At 31.8% G+C, this 20,361-nt stretch overlaps 1 protein-coding gene across 1 annotated transcript; it reads left to right on the top strand.

Moving 5' to 3' along the window:
- Positions 1–2,363: 2,363 nt before the first annotated feature.
- LOC132743731 (protein mono-ADP-ribosyltransferase PARP12-like) lies at positions 2,364–18,541 on the top strand (the record flags this gene model as incomplete). The annotated part of the gene is made up of 7 exons (XM_060732286.1): positions 2,364–2,498; positions 8,997–9,077; positions 15,278–15,479; positions 15,599–15,770; positions 16,122–16,367; positions 17,100–17,221; positions 18,405–18,541. Coding segments are annotated over exons 1-7 (1,003 nt in total), but the record flags the coding sequence as incomplete, so codon positions are not given.
- Between the last annotated feature and the right edge of the window lie 1,820 nt (positions 18,542–20,361).

A 20,361-nucleotide genomic window follows, 5' to 3' on the forward strand; every position in this document is an offset into this window, starting at 1 on the left:
AGCTATGAATGGTCTGTCGAGTTACAGCTAAAGAGTTACCCAGACTCCAGTCCGAACTGACAGCATGTGTTTTATTCTTTCTTAAATCAAAGTCAAATTTCCTCTATAACACGCATTACATTTGACATGAATAAATGTGATTAGTAATAAATACAATGTTCTATCTTAATAGAATCCGTGCTCAGGCGAAATGATGTCATACTTCATGAAATAACGTCAATTTAGGCATAAGCATTTTAAAGCGCAATTGAAAACGCTAGAACACCCTCAACTCCTCACAGTGATAACCTCCCTTTGCAGAATTTCACAGACGTCACATGATGATGAAAGTCACATGACGGAAGTCGAAATTCAAATGTAAATACCGACCGTTATAAAGAACATCTAACGTCATTTTTCTCTTTCTGTTTTATTTTTAACTTTACGTGCCTACTTTCGTTATAGTTTTTCAAATAATTTTCAAAAGTATACAAATAATGAAAAATAAATGCAACAGCTAAAAAAATATAAAATATAAAAATATTGATAAAAATGTTTTTGGTGGCAGAGACACGACTGGTAAATGATAGAGCTACCTCTTTCGGAGGCATACGGTAAATCGCTCTATCGCTTCTTCTTAGCAAGTGCATGTCGCTTAAAAATCAAGTGTCATGTGTTTAAAGTTTTAAATGTTTTGTAAACTCCCAAAGATTTTTAAAAAAAAAAAAAAAACCTTTATGTCTACAGTCGTACCTAACTCTGTGTAAGGCCATTTATCTGTATATGATTTTGAGGTAAAATGACCATGCGGTCATAAGCGTAATTGCCTTGAACACAGAAAAGTATGTGATTTAAAATGTTACACTACCCCACCAATTTTTACACATGATTGACCAATTTTCCTTCTTAAAGGGCCTAATTAACAAAATGCTAAAATTTACCCGAATAAGGAGGGGGCTGTTTTCACAAATTCATTAACCTAAATTCATTCAAAATTATGTTGACTGATCTTGTAAAATATTAAACACTTTTACCTTTGAGTTTGTTTTGATTTTATCAAACTTTGAAACATAATAAATACTAGAGAACGCTTTTGGCTGCAATCCTGGCAGATTGCTTGGTGTTCAAATCCATTTCGTGTAATTCTGGTCATGTTTAGAAGGTGAAAGTCAATAATTCGTAGGGAAGTTGGTCAACGGTCAAGGTCTTTGTAGTCAATATGAAAAGACTGCTTTGATCGATTACTCAATGTTTGGTCAGTACTTGTAGATAACTCCTTTACATTGACAGTTAGGGTTTATTGGTAAAGAATTTTTTTTTAAACAAATGAATAAATAATAAAGGATAAAAAAGTCATTTGCATTAAAGTGAGGATTAATAAGGATTATGCTGTGCTTATAGTCACGGTATATCAACTTTTACATTGCAAAGAGAACAAAATGTCAACTTCATAGTGACTAAAATTAACTACTTATCATTCAAACAAAATAAAGAGGAATAAAGAATCCCTAAAGAAAGCCCAACAAGAAAAAATTTGAAAATATTGTAGGCTCGGTTTGATTCAGCCTGTTCAAGCCCATGTAAAACTGGTTAAAATGCATGTTAGATCTTAGTTTTCCATGCAAAGTCATATAAAATGTCAGCATAGATTTAATGATAATGACATACTAATTTCTTGAAGGGCTATTAACACTTAAAGATGTATGTGTTTCTAAACAAACCTGTCGTGTTTTGGTAAGTGAACTCCATTTCTCACACCAACATCTTCGCAGTCGGTAGGCAACTTTTCATCAATACTTGATTAATATACAAAATTATATAAAATATAAACATTATGCACACATCAATAAGCATGTCAGACACGTATAAAAACCAAGTGAAGATACCTGATAAGTCCTGATATCATTCCGGTTATTTTGGAAAAATTTTGTGTAAAATGAACTCAGTTAATTCTTACGAAAAATAAACTGTTCACTAGAAAGTGTAATGCGACGTGAATGCAAGAAGTAATTTTAAACAGAACTAAAATATCATTTTTTAACTAATTAGAAAGAAATATCCTGTAAAATTTTAGAAATATTCTTTACGTTTTTATAATGGCAAGAACTATCCTTTATTCTTTAGTTCATGAAATATCTTAGAATGACACGAATCTTCCTTTACATTTTATTTTAAAATGACCATGGAGATTCTCATATTTCAGTTAATAATTTTTAAATGACCAATGAAAAATCTTCTTATCAGTTCTTCCCTATAAATTTTACAGGAAGTCAAACTGGTTTTAGACAGGCGCATTCGACCGTAAAAAAACTAGTTAAAGTCTTTCTTCTATGACTTAATGGCTTATAAGGATAATTGTTTCTAAAAAAATATCTTTTTGACAGGTGTTGTTGTTTTGACCTCTTACATAAATGTGACATTTGGTTTGACATGGTACATGGTTTGATTTTGTTAGATCAGCAAAAGTGTCTTTCGTATGGGGAACGAAATCAGTCCCATATTTCTACTCAGCAACTCAGGTAATAATCATTTTGTTTATACATTTGTACTTTTTAATTGCAGAAATTCAAAATGAAATATTACACACAATGCATTTTACTTTATCATGGTTTTGTTCCTTTTCGGGTTTTACTTCTTAATGGCTTCCACATAGATTCTCAGGGTTGGTAAATCTTTTGGCTTAGGTCAAATGGAATTTGAAATGCTTTCTGAAGGGAAAAAATCTTGAAAGGTGCATGAAATATTCATTTTTGTTATTTACAATAAATGCTTTTTCAAAAACCGTTTTCACTTTAAACATTTATTGAGTATCGATAGCATGTTAGTCTGCCAAACACATTTGTAGAATTATTCCCCTTTTTCTACGTTGCTTTTATTTAACCATCCAAAACTGAGAGAAGTGGAAGGTGATGTCCACGGACGACATGATATTGCGATTGAACGAAATCAATTTCGTAAATTAGAAACGAAATTTTATAACGCTTTTACAGAATCAATTACGTTTTTAACGGAAATAAAGTGTCACGGATGTCAATTTAAGAACATTGAAGGATTGTCCAAAGTAATGGTATATCTTGAAAGGTATATCTTCACCTTTGCAAACATCACCTTTCTATAGTTGATATGATGTAATATCAGACTGAGAGGGGTTTTGTCTATAACAAAAATAATTAAAACTAACCAAACCATTTCTCTTAATGCTATGAGACACAAACATAATACATTAACTGTGTTTTGTTACAAGCAACTAAAGTTATATATTATTATCAATTTACTTGATATCCTTTTAAAGAATTTTGTCGTTTTGTCTCTTGTCAAGTCAGAGTTACATAGCTAATAATAAGAGAAGTCGAAACAAATATGGACTGATCATGTTTAAACATTTAAGTTAAATTTATATTATTTGTTGTGTACTTAAATCAATACTAAATAAAAGTGGCATGCACAAACATCAGCATCTTCTATTTATAATTAATACAAAATTGAAATATACATTTTGATTTTAACATACTGGTTTCATTTTTCTAATATACATTTATTTTAAATTTTTGATCCAATTGTTAGATATATGACATCCGTGATCAAAACATTTCGAATTATTATTGTCACAATTTATTTCTATGTCTTGTCAATTTTGCAATCAATCAATCAATCTATCAATCAATTAACCTAAACTAGTTGTAGTCATACATAGCAATTTCCCTATTAATTATGAAATAATTTTATTAAAATACTTAAATAAAAAAGTGTTACTTTTTATTATTTTGGTGAAAGTTCAGATTTTTTATGATAACATGTAGCCTAAAACTTAGCGTTTTGTAAGGATCAGATTTATTATTATTATTTTTCCGTATAGCAAACGTAAAATATATTCTCTCACTAGGATAAAAGTTCGACTGCTTTATCATTTATCAATTATGTAGTTCGTTAACAAGGATCAGTTGTTGTTAGCAATGAAATAAAAACAAAAAGAAAAAAAAAGTAAAAAAAAAGAAGAAATATTAGTCAAAGTTTTATTTAATTTGTTCATAAGAGATCACGAAAGGTATGAGATATCCCATGCTCCCCTAGCACCGGCTTTAGAATTATGCAACACTATAAAATTGCACTAGAATCAATTATCCTGAAATAAACCTGGAGTAAAATAACAGTCAAGAGGCACTTAAAGGTCATTTTTTAAATCACCCTTACTTTAATATAACCCTTTGTTTGATATAAGAAAAAAAAACATATTATTCAGATATTTCATTGTAAGATGGCATGGTAAACATTTACAACACTTTTTTAAAACATGGTTCACAGTTTGAATATGAGCAGAACTAAGGGGTTATTTATTTTCTATCCTGACAATAAACTTTTAGTTGGCAAACAAAATTGTAGTTATTGGCACAAATAAGCACAATTGATATAATGCGCGACACGACTTTTTCAAATAATTTCCCTTTTTATCTCTTGCCCAGTTAGAAATCACTAGTTTAAATAAACTACTTAATATATAACTTGAGTCAAAATTTACAGTTATGAAATCCTGTATCTTTCTTCTTATAAAGGAAACCTTAAATGCATTTATTAGTGTCTATTCATTGTGTAATTTGCGGAAATCCACTCGTGCAACGATTAGAATTTTTAAGTTACTCGTACATGTAGAAATCCTATTAAAACAATTTATTTACCTGCATGCTTTAACGAAAAAATCATTTATCTTATGAAAAGTTCTAATTCAGTTATTGCATTCAATTTAAAGCAGCCTTCAGCTTTAATTTGTTGTTGGCAAAGAATTCTACAGAAGCGTCCTGGTGCCAATTTAACATGTTCTATAAAAAACATAACTCCTAAGTAGGACCTTATAACTCCTACATAGGACTTTATAACTCCTACGTAGGAGATAAAAGAACATAATTAGGTGTTCAAAAAGTTCAAAAGTTCAAAAGTCCTACGTAGGAGTATATAACTCCTACGTAGAACTTTATAAGTGTTCCTCTATGTAGGAGTTATAAAGTCCTACGTAGGAGTTATTAACTCCTAATTAGGCTTTTTTTTATCTCCTACGTAGGAGTTATCTTTTCTTATAGAGCATGTTAAATTGGCACCAGGACGCTTCCGTAGAATTCTGTTTTGTTTTAAACTAAGGATTAAAATAATTCTTTCTTAGAAAGTGCATTTGATCTATGTTAAACGTTCCAAAACATCGTCCCGAGAGCTATTTATATCACATAAAAGATCTAGAATAGAAGATCGGGAAACGAATTCGATTTACTGATTCACATATAGAGAGCGAACCGGTAGACAAGAGGTATCGAGCGGTTTTCTTATTGTTTATGGATTTAATCGTTCCACCTTAACTCTTTTAATTTGACAATTATATGAATCAAACGATTTATCTAAAATAACATACTTAGCACTTAGATCAGCTGAAGACCGCTTTCAAACTTTATTCAATAAAACAATTTACTTGTAAGTAAAGATTTTGATGGGATTGTAAATTCTGAAGAAAACGTTCCAGCAGGTGAAAAAAGAGGTAAGTATATACACTATTACAATATTTATTTATACATTTAAACAGTTCCATTTATTATAAGTATTGTTGATGTTGTCTTGTGTACATGAATAGATGCTCAAAGAAGTGTGTAATAATTGTCATTCACAAACATAAAACTATTAAATAGACGTTGTTCTTCTCATAAGAAAAACCACATTAAAATGCACATGTTTGGTTTTGTCATACTGCCTTCGTTTTATTATTTTACTTATTTCTTCATTAATCTGCATTCATTCCATTTTGCACATCCGCGATATTAATGATTAATATAATGTTGGATATACTTATTGAAATAATTTGCTTTTCTTTCTTTTCTATATTGAAGTTATTACTCCAACACACACTTTTTGAAAGGGCTAATCGTTCATGAGTAATGTTATTAAAAACATCATACGTGAAATATTATATAAGTTTAACTATTATTGTCCTTTGTTTTAAATATATTTAAAGTATTAGCAAGAGAAACAAGTAAATCTATCCAGATGTAACAAACCAAATTTTAATAATAATAATAAATTCTGATCACTTTATGTAGAACGATCTTTTGATTTTGAACATAAAACATCTTATTTTAATTACACAATGTCATGTAATGTACAAAATATACATATATAATACACTTGTTACTAAATATAGTCACACAATTGCCTATGATTTCAACTGTTGTTGAAATATGTGAGCCGAAAATGTACATGCTAGTCATAATCGGCCTGCTGAACACAGCACATAAAATAATTGAAACAATGATGTCACATTTTCTGTAATTGTAAAGTAACAAGTTAGTTTTAAGCAGGATCTTCTGCTTTTATGATAAAAAATTAAGCTTTATTTGTACAAACACAGTTTTGTTAAGTAAAGAAAAAAGTAAGTACATTGTATTAAAAAACTTCACGTTAAAAAAATTGTTACATAGGGATTAGTTTGATGCCTACTGATAAGTAAAAAGGGTCGAAACCCGAAACCGAATCACTGCGAAAAGTGTATTGGTGAATAGATATCATTAATATACAGATAGAAATACGGGAACTTTGAAATACGAAGATGTACGGGACCGTTTATAAGTCTGCAAGTCCGCATATGACTAATATACGGTGATCCGTACACTCACAATATACGTGAATTGTTGTACAACGTCCGTATTTTACTAAAATACATACTTTATTTACAAGTCGTATATTGCTTAAATACGAAAATCGATATTCTTACAAGCACGGATTCTGTATATAGAAATAGAGAATTGAGAGATAGTTAAGATTTACTTCTAAATTGCCCATTTCCTAAAAGAGGAAATCAAACATTTGTCAGGATAACATCAAATAATAAATTAAAGCTTTAACTCAATGTATTGTTGCTGGATTTATTAACATGTTAAAATTACTCTTTATTTGTATTAAAATATACAGTGCAAGACGGTATTCTAGCTCAAAGCCGCTTGATTTGCTATATTATGTATGTTTAACTCCCGCAGGCATGTATATTAACACTACCAGCATGTTTCATGCCTTAATTACACGTACATAGTTAGAAAATTACTAGTCAAAATAACATGTATGTTAAATTATATGTTTAGATAATATAAGATATAGTAGGGAGTGTGGTTGAACGATGGAGATGGAGAAACGGGTGCCTGGACAAACTATTAAAGTTAAACTTAAACTTAGTAATGGCATGTACACGCCCGACCTAAAAACACAAGGCTTCCTTTAATTTGTACGTTCAGGCGTTCTTCAGACGTTGTATTGTATCCGACCTCTTCGACCATATCTTTTTACTAATCATATTCTTCTCATCCATGTGAATAAAACGATCCTATACTTCACGTGTGGGACATCTGAGGAAAGTATCGCGGTGTGGCCAAAATAGGGGTGCTGGGGCCTTTGTCAAATTTGTAGGACTGACTATATTTCTTGTAAAATCGGATGCTTTTATATTATTCCCAACATGTATATAACAACAAGTTCATCTTTTATCAACTTTTATCAACAAAATATGAATCAAAGTCTTAGTAAATAATGTTACAAAAACATTAATAGTGAAAAGAAACGTGACAGACTAACTGGCGTAAACACGCCATTTAAAACTTATTTAACACATAAATGTTGCACGTTTTTCTTAGGGTGGGTTTTGGATTTGTTGTATCTTCACATGGTGATTGTATGTGTGCTTTAGAAAAAGAATCATCCGGTTAACAAGAAAATGTGGAAAGTGTGATTTTACACCCACACCCTCCACAAAAAAGCGAAGGATATGTTCAGTATGTGTGGACAAATTGACCTTATTAAATTGTTCTTTTAAATACATAGGTGCTATGTCAATGTGCAGCAGCTACACACGAAAGAAAGTATCTTGAATTCAATCCTTGCTTTCAGCCGTAACCAATGAAACTCGTGCAATATAAGTCGAAATTTCGATTTAATAAGTCGAAATTTCGGGTAAGTAAGTCGAAATTTCGAGTTATGAAGTCGAAATTTGGAGTTAATAAGTCGAAATTTCGAGAAAAGTAAGTCGAAATTTCGAGTTAATAAGTCGAAATTTCGAGTAAGTAAGTCGAAATTTCGAGTTATGAAGTCGAAATTTGGAGTTAATAAGTCGAAATTTCGAGAAAAGTAAGTCGAAATTTCGAGTTAATAAGTCGAAATTTCGAGATAAGAAACTCGAAATTTCGACTTTCTAACTCGAAATTTTGAGTAACTACAAATTTCTAGATAAGTAAGTCGAAATATCGAGTTAGTTACTCGAAATTTCGAGTTAGTAACTCGAAATTTCGAGTTAATAAAAAACAAACACCTGGCCATAATGCCCTTCCGTATTAAATTGATAGCTGAGATGATTCATTTTTATAAGTATTGATATATAATTTTAGAAATTCAAAGGACAGATGTTTCAGAAAATGGTTTTGTGTTTCTATATATTTTACCTAAAATTGTTTAAAACTATTTGACCTTTTTAAATATGATAGTTTACAGTGAGAAAAATGTTTGTGACAATATATATTCTCAAATATTTAAATCTACCATGATAGATATTTGAAGTCGAGTAACAGCTAAGGAGTTACACAGAGTCAGAAATTTCCATTCTTACAAACAGTGTTTGATTCTTTCTCTTGTATATATTATTAGTATTAATTATTACTAGACTTAATGGTGTCATACTTCACGGAATGACGTCAAATGAGACACAAGCATTCCCCAGCGCATTTGAAAATGCTAGAACATCCTATATAATATGCAAGAATCAAATAGAAAATATTATAAACAACTCGATTGCACGTATTTTGGTGTTTAAATGCTTTCGATGGATCACTTTTTATCAGATATACAATGTGTGTGCCCTTATTCTATTAAATTACGTTCCCTTCCTAAACATATAATTATATTAAACTGATATGTAAATTTTATACAGTTCAATCACTTTGTGATATTTTGAGAAGATAGTATTTTAGCCTTATAATTTACGCTTTTTTCTTTATTTTAATTAGACGGAGGTTGCCAGTGCCAGTATTATGACGAGCTATTTAAGAAACCGACAAACAAAGAGGACCAAGATCAATCGACCGAGAGTGAGTACCTACATACTATGTTGTTTGTTGTTGTTGCTGTTTTTTATGCTAAATTCTACGGTGGCATAAAGGGGAAAAGGTACTTCACCAAAACGAATTACGTACCTGCACATATGCAAAACATATTGCGTGGCCAGGTAATGGTTTCATGTGCGCATGTAATACTATCACACTCGCACGTGATAGATAAAATATTTCCTTTGTCCCTTTATGCAATCGGAAATTTTGACAGTACGATGGCAAAGCACGACATCACGATGTTGACAGTCCATCGAACTGTCATATTGTCACCATCGTAATGTCGTACTGTCACCATTGTACTGTCTTATTGTCACCATCGTACTTTCGTATTTTCACCATCGTACTGTCGAACTGACATCATCGTTACATTAATAAATGTAAACATGAAGGAAAACTTTAACAGTGTCATAAAGTGTCATAATAAAAATGACAAAACATACACGTAAATTTTTGTATTGATGAGAGCAGTTTGAAATTGTAACCGATAAAAAATATTCCAGGTCTTTTAAGAAAATACTATCTTTTACAAAAAGTCAAATACAAAAACTTCTAAATTAGTCCTATCTGTTGAAATGCAAATTATGCAGACACAGGTGTAAATGTTTATCACAGAGCTCTTTATTTATGTAAATCGATTTTGATTCTGTTTATTTTCGGTTTCCTTGAGTGTTGATCTGTGATAGAGTAAATATTGTTTTCATAAAGCGTGGTAATATATTCTTAGTTTCGAATTTTATGCATAGTAACTGTATTCAATTTAAAATATTACTACATTTCTAAAACCTAGACGGCAATACTATGTTTCGATGCGATGGTGACAGTACGACAGTACGATGGTGAGAATACGCTAGTAAGACAGAACGATGATGAAAGTACGACAGTGCGATGGTGACAATACGTTAGTACGATGAATTGTCACCATCTTACTGTCAAGCTTCGCACTGACCCTAACGGACCGTATGTACTCGTATGAGATAAAGACGCTTTAAATGGTTTCATTAAAAAGAAAAAGAGAAATCATGTGATACATACTGAAATCCCATGTACATTAAATTACTGATCATTCCTAACATTTTAAAAATCGTGTGCATAAAGGTTGCTTGTAAATAACCCATTAATCCTAATAACCCCCCCCCCCCCCCAAAAAAAAAAAAAAAAAAAAAAAAGATTTTATACTTTTGAGTATGAAAATCAATTTAGATTTTGTATGTTTTTTTTTAGAAAGTAGTGATAATCATTTTATGAAACTATTTTAACAGGAATTTAATATTTTTTTCACACATCCAACAGGGGATGATATCTTATGAAAACGTTTCCTACGTCACGTAACATTTGGATAAACCCAATGCTCTAGTATTATATGATTCATTTTAAAACGTTTAGTATTTTTAAGTACAGTGTTTGAATGACGAATTCTTGTGCATACGGTTTTTTGCTAATGACTCCTTCAATTAGATTGTAAACACGAACAATTCATACTTATAATCTGTACAAATAAATAAAAGGTGTAACATAAATGGCTTATAAAAATCGTTGTTATGATAAAAATATAACTCGGAGTCGTTATAGTTCACGGTGTCTGTTTGACCCTTGAAATGACTATTTGACTCTTCAAATTTCCAAAAGTCCTGATTTGACCCTCAGGATTGTAACTGGAGGGTCAAATTTTGTTAACATCATGGGGAATTGGACTTGTAGTCGGTAATACTTAGTCAAAATGACCTTCAAGATTTCATGGCTTAAACGGCATACGGCGTCAAGACTTTGAAATGTATATTTTGACAATTGACGGAAATTTCGCGGTATGTCTGCATGGTGTGCATCGTAACATACCGGTATATCACCATATCGTTGCACCTCTAATTTGTCCCACAAGTGTCAGGTTTACACTTAGTATGTGACAGTTGTAGTGTAGACATTTTTATTTTGTATAATATGCATACCTATTATTTATATGTTTCTGAATGAATAAAATACTGTTAAACTTTAAAACTTTAAAGTGCGTTGAATTGGTTTTAGCCTTATTACCTCATATACTCCCAATAATGATTAAGTCTTTATGCATATGAATATATAGTTATCAGTCACAATGTATTATCAAACATATACAAGCCTGTATTTCAGTCATGTGTGCGTGTCATATGTTCATACATATATTTGATAATGATATGGTCCGTGCTCTCTTATATCAAAAATATCAGCTCAGAATTACATTTTCATTGCTCTAAATACACTTCCAGTTATCCCCTGCATATATCAAAAATACGATTCCGTATATCCTATGTATATGTAAAAAATACGATTCCGTATATCCTCTGTATATGTAGAAAATACGGTTCCGTATATCCAAGGTATATGTAGAAATTACAAACCTGTTTATCTAAAAAAATACGGATCTGTATATCCACTGTATATATATAGTATAGTAGAGAAAATGGTCTTGATAAAGCCCGTATTTATCTTCGTATACTACAAAAATAGGAACAAATTTACGTACATGTATATGGAACAAAAACGGAATCCCGTACATGCCTGGTCCATATACGGACTTTCCGTATACCCGGTGTTCCCTATACGGACTCGTATACTTGGTACGTATATTAGACAAATACGTCCCGTACACTCCTGTATATGTTGAAAATACGGGACCGTATATTCCCTCCTTTGAGTGTATTTTTCGCATGTCAAGTATCTTTGACAGAGTTAGAACATGTAGATAAATAACGTATTTCACTCTGAAAAGTGTGTTGTCACGAAGGCTTACACTGCATTGACTCGTCTTCATGTAGATTACATTTTGCCATAAGCAAACACAATTTCTCGGAATGTTGTTTTAATATCTCAGACTATAAAAAGTATACTAACAATTGAGTGTACCAGAATATGTAAAAACGTTATTGTTGTTCCGAGGTGCCCGAGGTGTATGCATGTTTTGCAACGTGGAAAGGCAATAATACATAAAACGGGTTATTACTTGATAAAACCATGAATATAATCTGCCTTAGGTCCCCTCATATAATAATGAATTACATCTGCTTTGAAGGGTATTTAAACAGACTCGAATTCCTTCAATTGCAAATGTAATTAAAATGCATTGCAATTAAAGGTCTTCGTTAAAACCTCAAAACGGACAACTTTTATTTTCCTTTTATAAAATAACAATATTTATGTTGTTCTCAGATCCCTTTTGGAAAGTTAAAAGAGTTTAATATGTATATTGCATAATTTTTATAGTAATTTATTAGTTAAACAATGCTGAATTCAATAACAAGTATGATATCCGATGTTTTGAAAGTCTAATAAATAACAAAAGTAAACGGTAAACGTATCTAATATTTGTTATGGTAAAGACTAACCATCATACTTTTTGACAAAAAAGTAGGCAAACTTTCAAAACAGTCCTTCATTTTGTTGAATATTAGGGATATAATGAATAAGGGTATCTTAGGACGAAAATGGTCTAACAAGTGTTTAAATTTGGTATGTTAGGTTACGTTTATATATATAATTCAAACATTTAGACTAGAAGCAATTATTTTGCTTGTGTGATTTGTTAGCTGAATGTTTTTTGTGGCTTAACAATAATCAGGGTGATAACATATTGTATAAGAGGTTTCTCATTTCTGGAAAACAGCTCTCCTATTGTCCAAGTTATGGTTCAGGAATGTTTTCATAAGGCTGTTAAGTTTGTTTACATTTTGCAAACAGGTGTCTTTTAAAACATGCAGCTGACATATGTTGCGAGTTTTACAGTGTCCGTTGGGGGCTGGGCGTGGGTGTGTGGGGGCGAAGATAATCCTTCAGTTTAAAAGTCTTCCAACGTCAAAATGTAGGAGTAAAAGAAAAAGTATATGTTTTTTCTGATCACCCTCATTAATTAAGTTTCTAGAGCAAAATTAACATGAAAAGCATTGATGCAAAGCATCAAGCGGCGTCCAAGCAAGAAATGTAGCAAGTGAAGATGAACTAGTAGACAACTAGTAGACAACTGATGATCAGATATCTTCAGATATCTTAATCTTATAAATTTTACAATGATTAATTGGATTTTATTTGGAATGAATTTTAAAAAGACCAAATTCAGATTCATGTTCATGCGAGTCGAAGATATAAAAGCTATTTGACATTGTTAATAAATGAGGAGTTATTGTTAATTGATTTATCAGGAGATCAATCTACTATTTTGTTGAATTGCTTAAAAATCCTTGTCTGACCCACTAGTATGTTTACATTCCTATCAATAACCCTATAACACTTCAAGTTAAAATTATAGACGAAAGTCTCGGTTGTTGAAATGCCACAGTATTCGACAAATCAACATTCTATTCTAACCACCAGAAAATCGATTGCCTCAAAACAAAATAGAAATCACTTTTAAAGGTCGATTTGTTCACGGTAAAAATATCAGAAGTGCATTCAGGGCCTTAAAAAGAAAGGAGCTATTAATTTACCGGAAAGAACCTACGGAAAAGACAATTTCATAACGATAATACACTGTAATTATTATTCTTATAATAATATAACAATTCGTAAATATGTTTGCATTTCAATTCCTGCAAAGTTCTCCAGTTCGTTATTTATTACAATAGCGCAACACGAATGACCGTTTCGTTTTTAAAAAGATCAATAAACAAACACTACCCGTCCACCAATCGGAACGTCTTCGGCTAAGAATGACGGTTAGGGCCAGACAATTTCGATTGCTCTTCCACAAAATATAAATTCATTTCATAAAGGGCGTCGCGCTTCGGCCCGGACGTTTTAAAAGTGTACCTTAGCTCAGGCATCGATTATCATAAAATTTCTTTGGTTAACATTTTCTACAATAAACTTAAAATGTGTCGTATATTTAGATGATATTAGAGAAACTAATCCAATTACACACACTTGATATTATTTGAGACATGCTTGTTTATCTTTATTTCATGCCACGTTGCTACAAAATTAGTAACCATTATTTTATGCTTTTCAGTGGTTTACTGATTTATCCGTGAAAATTATATTTGATAATTTCACAGTGAAAATTATCAAAATATAATTTCACACTTTTCAATGACGAAACAACTTTTTAAAGATTTTCCCCATGTGGTACCTCAATTTTATTTTTGCTGACAATTCTGACAATGTCAGGCTGTTTAAAGAAAAAGCAAAGCTGAAATTGATAAATAACTTAAATGTCAAAAGTACTAAAAGAAGAAAACTTAATTCTATTCATTCAAATTACAATCACCAAATTTCGTCTCTAATTTTTTTGTTTCATTTTTACAGTCTGAAAAATACATTCCTTCCACATGCAAAACTGCTCTTGATGAGATTTGGGCATATTAAAGTATCCTACGAGCAATAACTGCCGTATGCTTTATGAAAAATTGAAAAGCAATGACAGCCATCACTCGAAGAATAAGTAAAACAACCCAGCGTTCCTTAGCAAGCTTCCAAGTTTTCCATTTTCCTAGCTCCTTTTCTGAATGTTTTCACATCTGTCAACACTAATTTTTTGTCTGTTACAATCCTCAAATAAGATTTCTATGACTAACAAATCTAAATTATATCCCTCTGAATCTTACACAATTATTTTCCTCCCATGAAATAGACAACTTTGAAAAATGGCTGCCGTTTACATTTTACAAAGCAAGGTCTAATATAAATTCGCAGTAATTAACAGAAATATGGATGGATGGTTATACTTTTTCTCCTACATGAATTGTTTGTTTTTATTATTAAAACAGGCGATCATTCATATTTTTTAAAATGATATGAATAAAATGAATAAATATCACCGTCATTTAACGTTGATTAGCGGACTTATTTTCCAGCTCAAGACTTCTTGTTTTTAATGTGAAATTCCGACTAAATGGGGCTCTCGATGGGGGAAACAGATTTTATTATTAACTTTAAAAGTATGGAAATTTCGTTTTAACTTGTTTTTAAGCATAAAATAAAAAGAAAATTTGTTTGTTTGTTGTGTTAGATGTAATTTTATTTCATCTCGTGAACTTTAAAAACAGTATTCTCACTCGTGGCTACGCCACTCGTGAGAATACTGTTTTTAAAGCCCATTCGATGAAATAAAATTTCATCTTACACACAAACAAACAAATATCCTCTATTTCATCCACCACAAATAAAATTGAACCTAGCATAAAATTATATCTTAAACGAAATTTGATTTTCTTCAGATGAGATATGCCATTATCATTTGCGTGGACAATGTAGTTGGGGCTCCAACTGTCAAAATGTACATTGTGATTTGCCGTATCAGTGGAGATGGAGAAGAAGATGGTCGCGGGGATGGACAGTGTTTAGTGAGGATGAAAATGACGAGATAGAACGGTCGTTTTGTGATCCAACCAATGAAAGTCACATCGTTTTTAACCATAGGTATGATTTTACATACCGACGTTTCATAGAAATTTGTTTTTCAAATCATTAATTATTTACTTGCACACTTAGATAAGGAAGCATGCCGTGTTGATCAAGAGGGACTTTTTAATTTGTAGAATGACCATAGATTTTAAAAGCATGAGTGGCAACGACTATGGAGGCTCCCGCTTTGAAATAGAAAGACTATCAACCCCGTCATCAATTAATCACGGCAACGAAACATGGAGAACAAAATGGTTGTGGTATTGGAAAAATCCCAAAGACAAGTGGATAAAGTTTGGAGAATTGGTAATACATATTTAGCATTATGCTGTTAATTATTATGTATCGGATATAATAACTTTTTATAAATATTATATATAAATTAATATGATATATATGACTGTCCGGAATACACATTTAAAAAAGATTTTTAAACGTGTTCATTACTGATAACAGTAATGTGATAAGGAATGTGTACTAAATGTTTTGACGTTAGAAGAATACTGAGAGGCGTAGTAATTTAGAAACTGTGGGTTTATTTTCCAAGTCTTCACTTATAGTTTACATATTAAACTCTTATTCAGATTGATTTCAAAGTTGACATTGCTCATAACGCTCACGGCTGATTGGCGTTTTAATCAGTTTTATGTATAATAGGACAACTATGAAGGATGTAAAGCTGAAATAAAAAGCGCAGAATTAGAAGAAGCTTTTGTTGCCGACCCAACTGGTGAAGCAAACTTTAAGACAGCAGGAACTCTATCATTTGACTACATCGTCAATTTTTGTAATATGATACAGCGCAATACTACATTTGGCACCACAAGGGCATTGTGCAGACAGCCTGAATTCATCAACAAGCTTAATTTTGAATTGAACCAGTATGTTCCAATAGCGCATTATGTAACTTTTTCTTTTAGAGAAAACTATCAAATAATACGGTTTTTTATTTAGTTTAGCTACGTATTGGTAATCTAGTAAGGAGCATTTTTGGCATAGTTTCATAACTGTATTATTCTCTTTGATATGAATCATTAGCTGTAAAAACTACAGCTGTAATTTTAAATAACTTTACTGTAATAATAACTTTAATGTATGATAGCATTTTTAGAATTATACTTTTTCTGTTCTGAGTAAAGGAATAAAGGCACCGGTAAATTGGAGCATACCAAAGTGGAAAGATCTTTCGGAACATATTGTGAATGTACAGGGAAGTATTTTTTACTGGGTTTTCTACATTTAATAGTGCTGGTTACAAGTTATTAAGCGATAACAGTCAGTGGTGTAAGAGTATATTTCATAAACGTCGACGTGCATATACACCTGACATATGCCACTGTTTCCTTTGATTATAGAGGCTGATTGATTGCCCTACCTACAGTATTTCAGTTGCTAGTAAAAACGTGTACTAAAAGCCTTCATGCATATTTTGACATTCTGTATGCCATTCAGAAACATCGTTGTTTTTCTATTGAAATCAATCTGGTAAAGATGATGCACAATTGTCCGTTAATGACATGTATTAGCAGCCAAGTAAAAGCATACAAGGCAAGTTCTTTTTTCTAACATCATCTTACACATGCTATATCAAAATCATACAAGCATTTATTAATTAAATACATTTTCTCATTACAGCTGAATGAATCAGACTCAGAGTACACAGAAATAAAATCATTGTTCCTTCAAAGTCTGCATGACGTTCATATCAAATCAATAGAACGGATTGAACATGGTGATTTGTGGGAGAACTATATGATGTAAGTTAATTTAAAATGTAACCATTGTCATTTCTACCTATAAATATTAAAATGGCAAACTTTACGGACCAAGTAAGAGATTCTATGATGAAAATTTCTTTAAGCCCTTTGGGACTGAATTGTCTTCATTCGGTCTTCTGCATTGCTTCTTCGGGTGCTTTGGCGATTTTCTGCCTTTTTTTCATTTAATACATTGAGTGCTTTTGATATGGTCATTGGGTTTACTTTCATATGTATCAACAAGATCATTTCTATGTTTTACTTATTTTACATTTTGTAATCCAAACAACTGTTAGAATTTCACTTGGCAGTAAATCATTTAATATACACTGTCTCCTTTAAAAAATACACGTGGGGCTAAGAGATTTGGTGCCCTATTCACCGGTTTAAACATACCAGCAGTACTTATACCGCTGACTGTTTCCAGGCGGCGCCCCTCTGTGTTCCTCAGATATACATTGTATGTCTTGTTTGTTGTTTCATACTATTATTGTGATACTGTTGTGTCCCTTCCTGTTGTTTTCTTGTCTACGGTATGTATCGTCCATTTGCCACTAGTTTTTTTATTTTTATTTATTAATATCCTTGTCGGTTTCTAATATTTCTTAATAACATGTATAATTAAAGTAATCACCCACTTCGTGCTTTGCCTTCTGTCCTGTCCTTTTTGTGTGGTGTCATGCAATGGTCCTTGCCGGTGGTCCTTTGTAGATTGGTGTGTTGAGGTAATGTTTATTGAAAGCAGCCCTTGCTTGCATTTCATATTACGTTCCGTTGAGCAACACGTGTGTATTGTAAGCTTGTGTGTATGTATATTGTTTCAGATGTTCTACTCATGGAGTGATTTTTAACTTAGAAGACCTTGCAGAATTTAAAAATTCATTTTAAATGCAAACCTTATACTTAAACATTTTCGGATATATTGGGGATCATTAAAAGCGATATGCAAGCAATCATTCTCGTGAATCAATGTAATACATTTGTTTAGCCAAATCGTTGCTTCAATCAATGAACTCCGTTATGAGTGTAAAGTTTCAAACTTCACGATGAATTAAACATGTTTAAACACTTTACTAGTTTAAAGTTTATAAAATTCCAATATATGTTTCATTGTGTATGTAATTATATAAAAGAATACGAAATTGATATTCTTCGACATGTTTCTTCATTCACTTACATAAAGGAAGAAATCGAAGATGTTGAAAAAGAAAACAGAAAGACAACTCGGAGAAACAAGAGTGTTCCATGGTACAATGAATAACAATATAGATGATATCTGTAAACAAGGGTTTGACTTCAGACTCAATGGACAAACAGCAGGTATTACTATTCAAACTTCTCCTTTTCATAAGCATAAAAAAACACAGGAAAAATATAAAACTAAATTCTCGCTGCAGTAATGTCAATTGATACGATCAACATACTTCTTTGCAGTGTACATTGCAGTTTACATGTTGTAAAAACTGCTTGCTCTTTTTTATGTATGTGTTAATGTGCTTTGGCCACTTTCAACTCTTTCCATACTTTTATTGTTCAGCGATACTTATTCGATATTCTTATAAAAAAGAAGTGTTAAACTGTTTTGGCATTTTGGATCAACCCGTCTTCTTCAAAGAAAATAATAACCTCTATTCATTTTTGTTTGAATATTAAATATTGTTTCTACATTTCAAGCAACATTTTAAAAAGTTGAGCATCTTTATTTGCGTCATATCAGTAATTAAAAAATCAATAGTTATATAGTGTCAGCAATACTTATGACGTCGACATTTCCAACTTCAAAATAATATTCCATAGTTTTTTATTGTCCCAGCCTTTTCGAAGAAAAAGGGGTTATAGAAATAGGCTCCGTCTGTCTGTCCGTCCGTCTGTCCGTCCGTCCGTCTGTCCCTCCGTTCATCCGTCGTCACACTTTCGTGTCCGGTCCGTAACTTTGTCATTTATCAAGTGAATTTGAAATAACTTGGCACAAATGTTTGTTATAATAAGACGATGTGTCATGCGCAACAACTGGACCCCTTCCTCCAAGGTCAAGGTCACACTTGCTCATTCAAGGTCAACATTGTCTTTTTGAGGGTATATGTCATGTCCGGTCTATATCTTTCTTATCTTTGAAGGGATTTTGTAAATACTTGCCACAATTGTTCACAATAATAAGATAATGTGTCATGCGCAACAATTGGTCACCTTCCTTCAAGGTCAAGGTCACACTTGAAGGTCAAATATTAACATAGTCTGTTATAGGGTATATTTTGTGTTCGGTTCATAATTTTTTCATATATCAAAGGATTTTGAAAATACTTGGCACAAATAGTCACTATAATAAGATGATATGTCATGTGTAACACCAGTGTCCGTACCTAAAAGGTCAAGGTCACATGTAGAGGTCAAAGATTTACATAGTCTGTTATAGGGTATATTTTGTGTCCAGTCCATGACTTGTTCATAGATCAAGGGATTTTAGAAATACTTTGCACAAATAATCACAATAATAAGACGATATGTCAGGTCAAAAGCATAGGTCCCTACCTCCATGGTCACACTAAGAGGTCAAAGATTAACATAGTCTGTTAGAGGGTATACTATGTGTCCCATCTATAACTTCTTCATAGTTCAAGGGATTGTGAAAATACTTGGTACAATTAGTTACGATAATAAGACAATATGTCATGCACACAACCTGGACCCCTACCTCCAAGGTCAAGGTCACACTAAGAGGTCAAAACTTAACATTGATTTTATTTCTTTAATAATTTTATTGTTGCATTTGCAGATCTAGCATTGATCATAATTTTGGACTGAAAGTCCTTAGATCCATACCTCAATCTTTTGAAATAGCACAATTGTATGCTACATATAAAACTTCCCCGAGGCGGGGGACGTTGGTAACTCTGTTACAAATTCTTGTTAATGTTGAAATTGAATTAATTGAAACTTACTACGATTGTTTCATATTTTATTTAGGAACATTGTTCGGAAAAGGTTGTTATTTTGCGACAAATTCAAGCTACTCGGATTTCTATACAGACAAAAGTACGGACAAATCAATGTTTGTTGCAAAAATATTGCCAGGAGAATATGTATGCGGAAACCCTTTATACTGTCGCCCTCCACGTAAAGACACAAATCAAAGCAGCGAC

Source organism: Ruditapes philippinarum, unplaced genomic scaffold, assembly GCF_026571515.1.
Source record: "Ruditapes philippinarum isolate M1 unplaced genomic scaffold, ASM2657151v2 ctg4835_1_1_1_1, whole genome shotgun sequence".
In the NCBI taxonomy this organism is placed as follows: domain Eukaryota; kingdom Metazoa; phylum Mollusca; class Bivalvia; order Venerida; family Veneridae; genus Ruditapes; species Ruditapes philippinarum.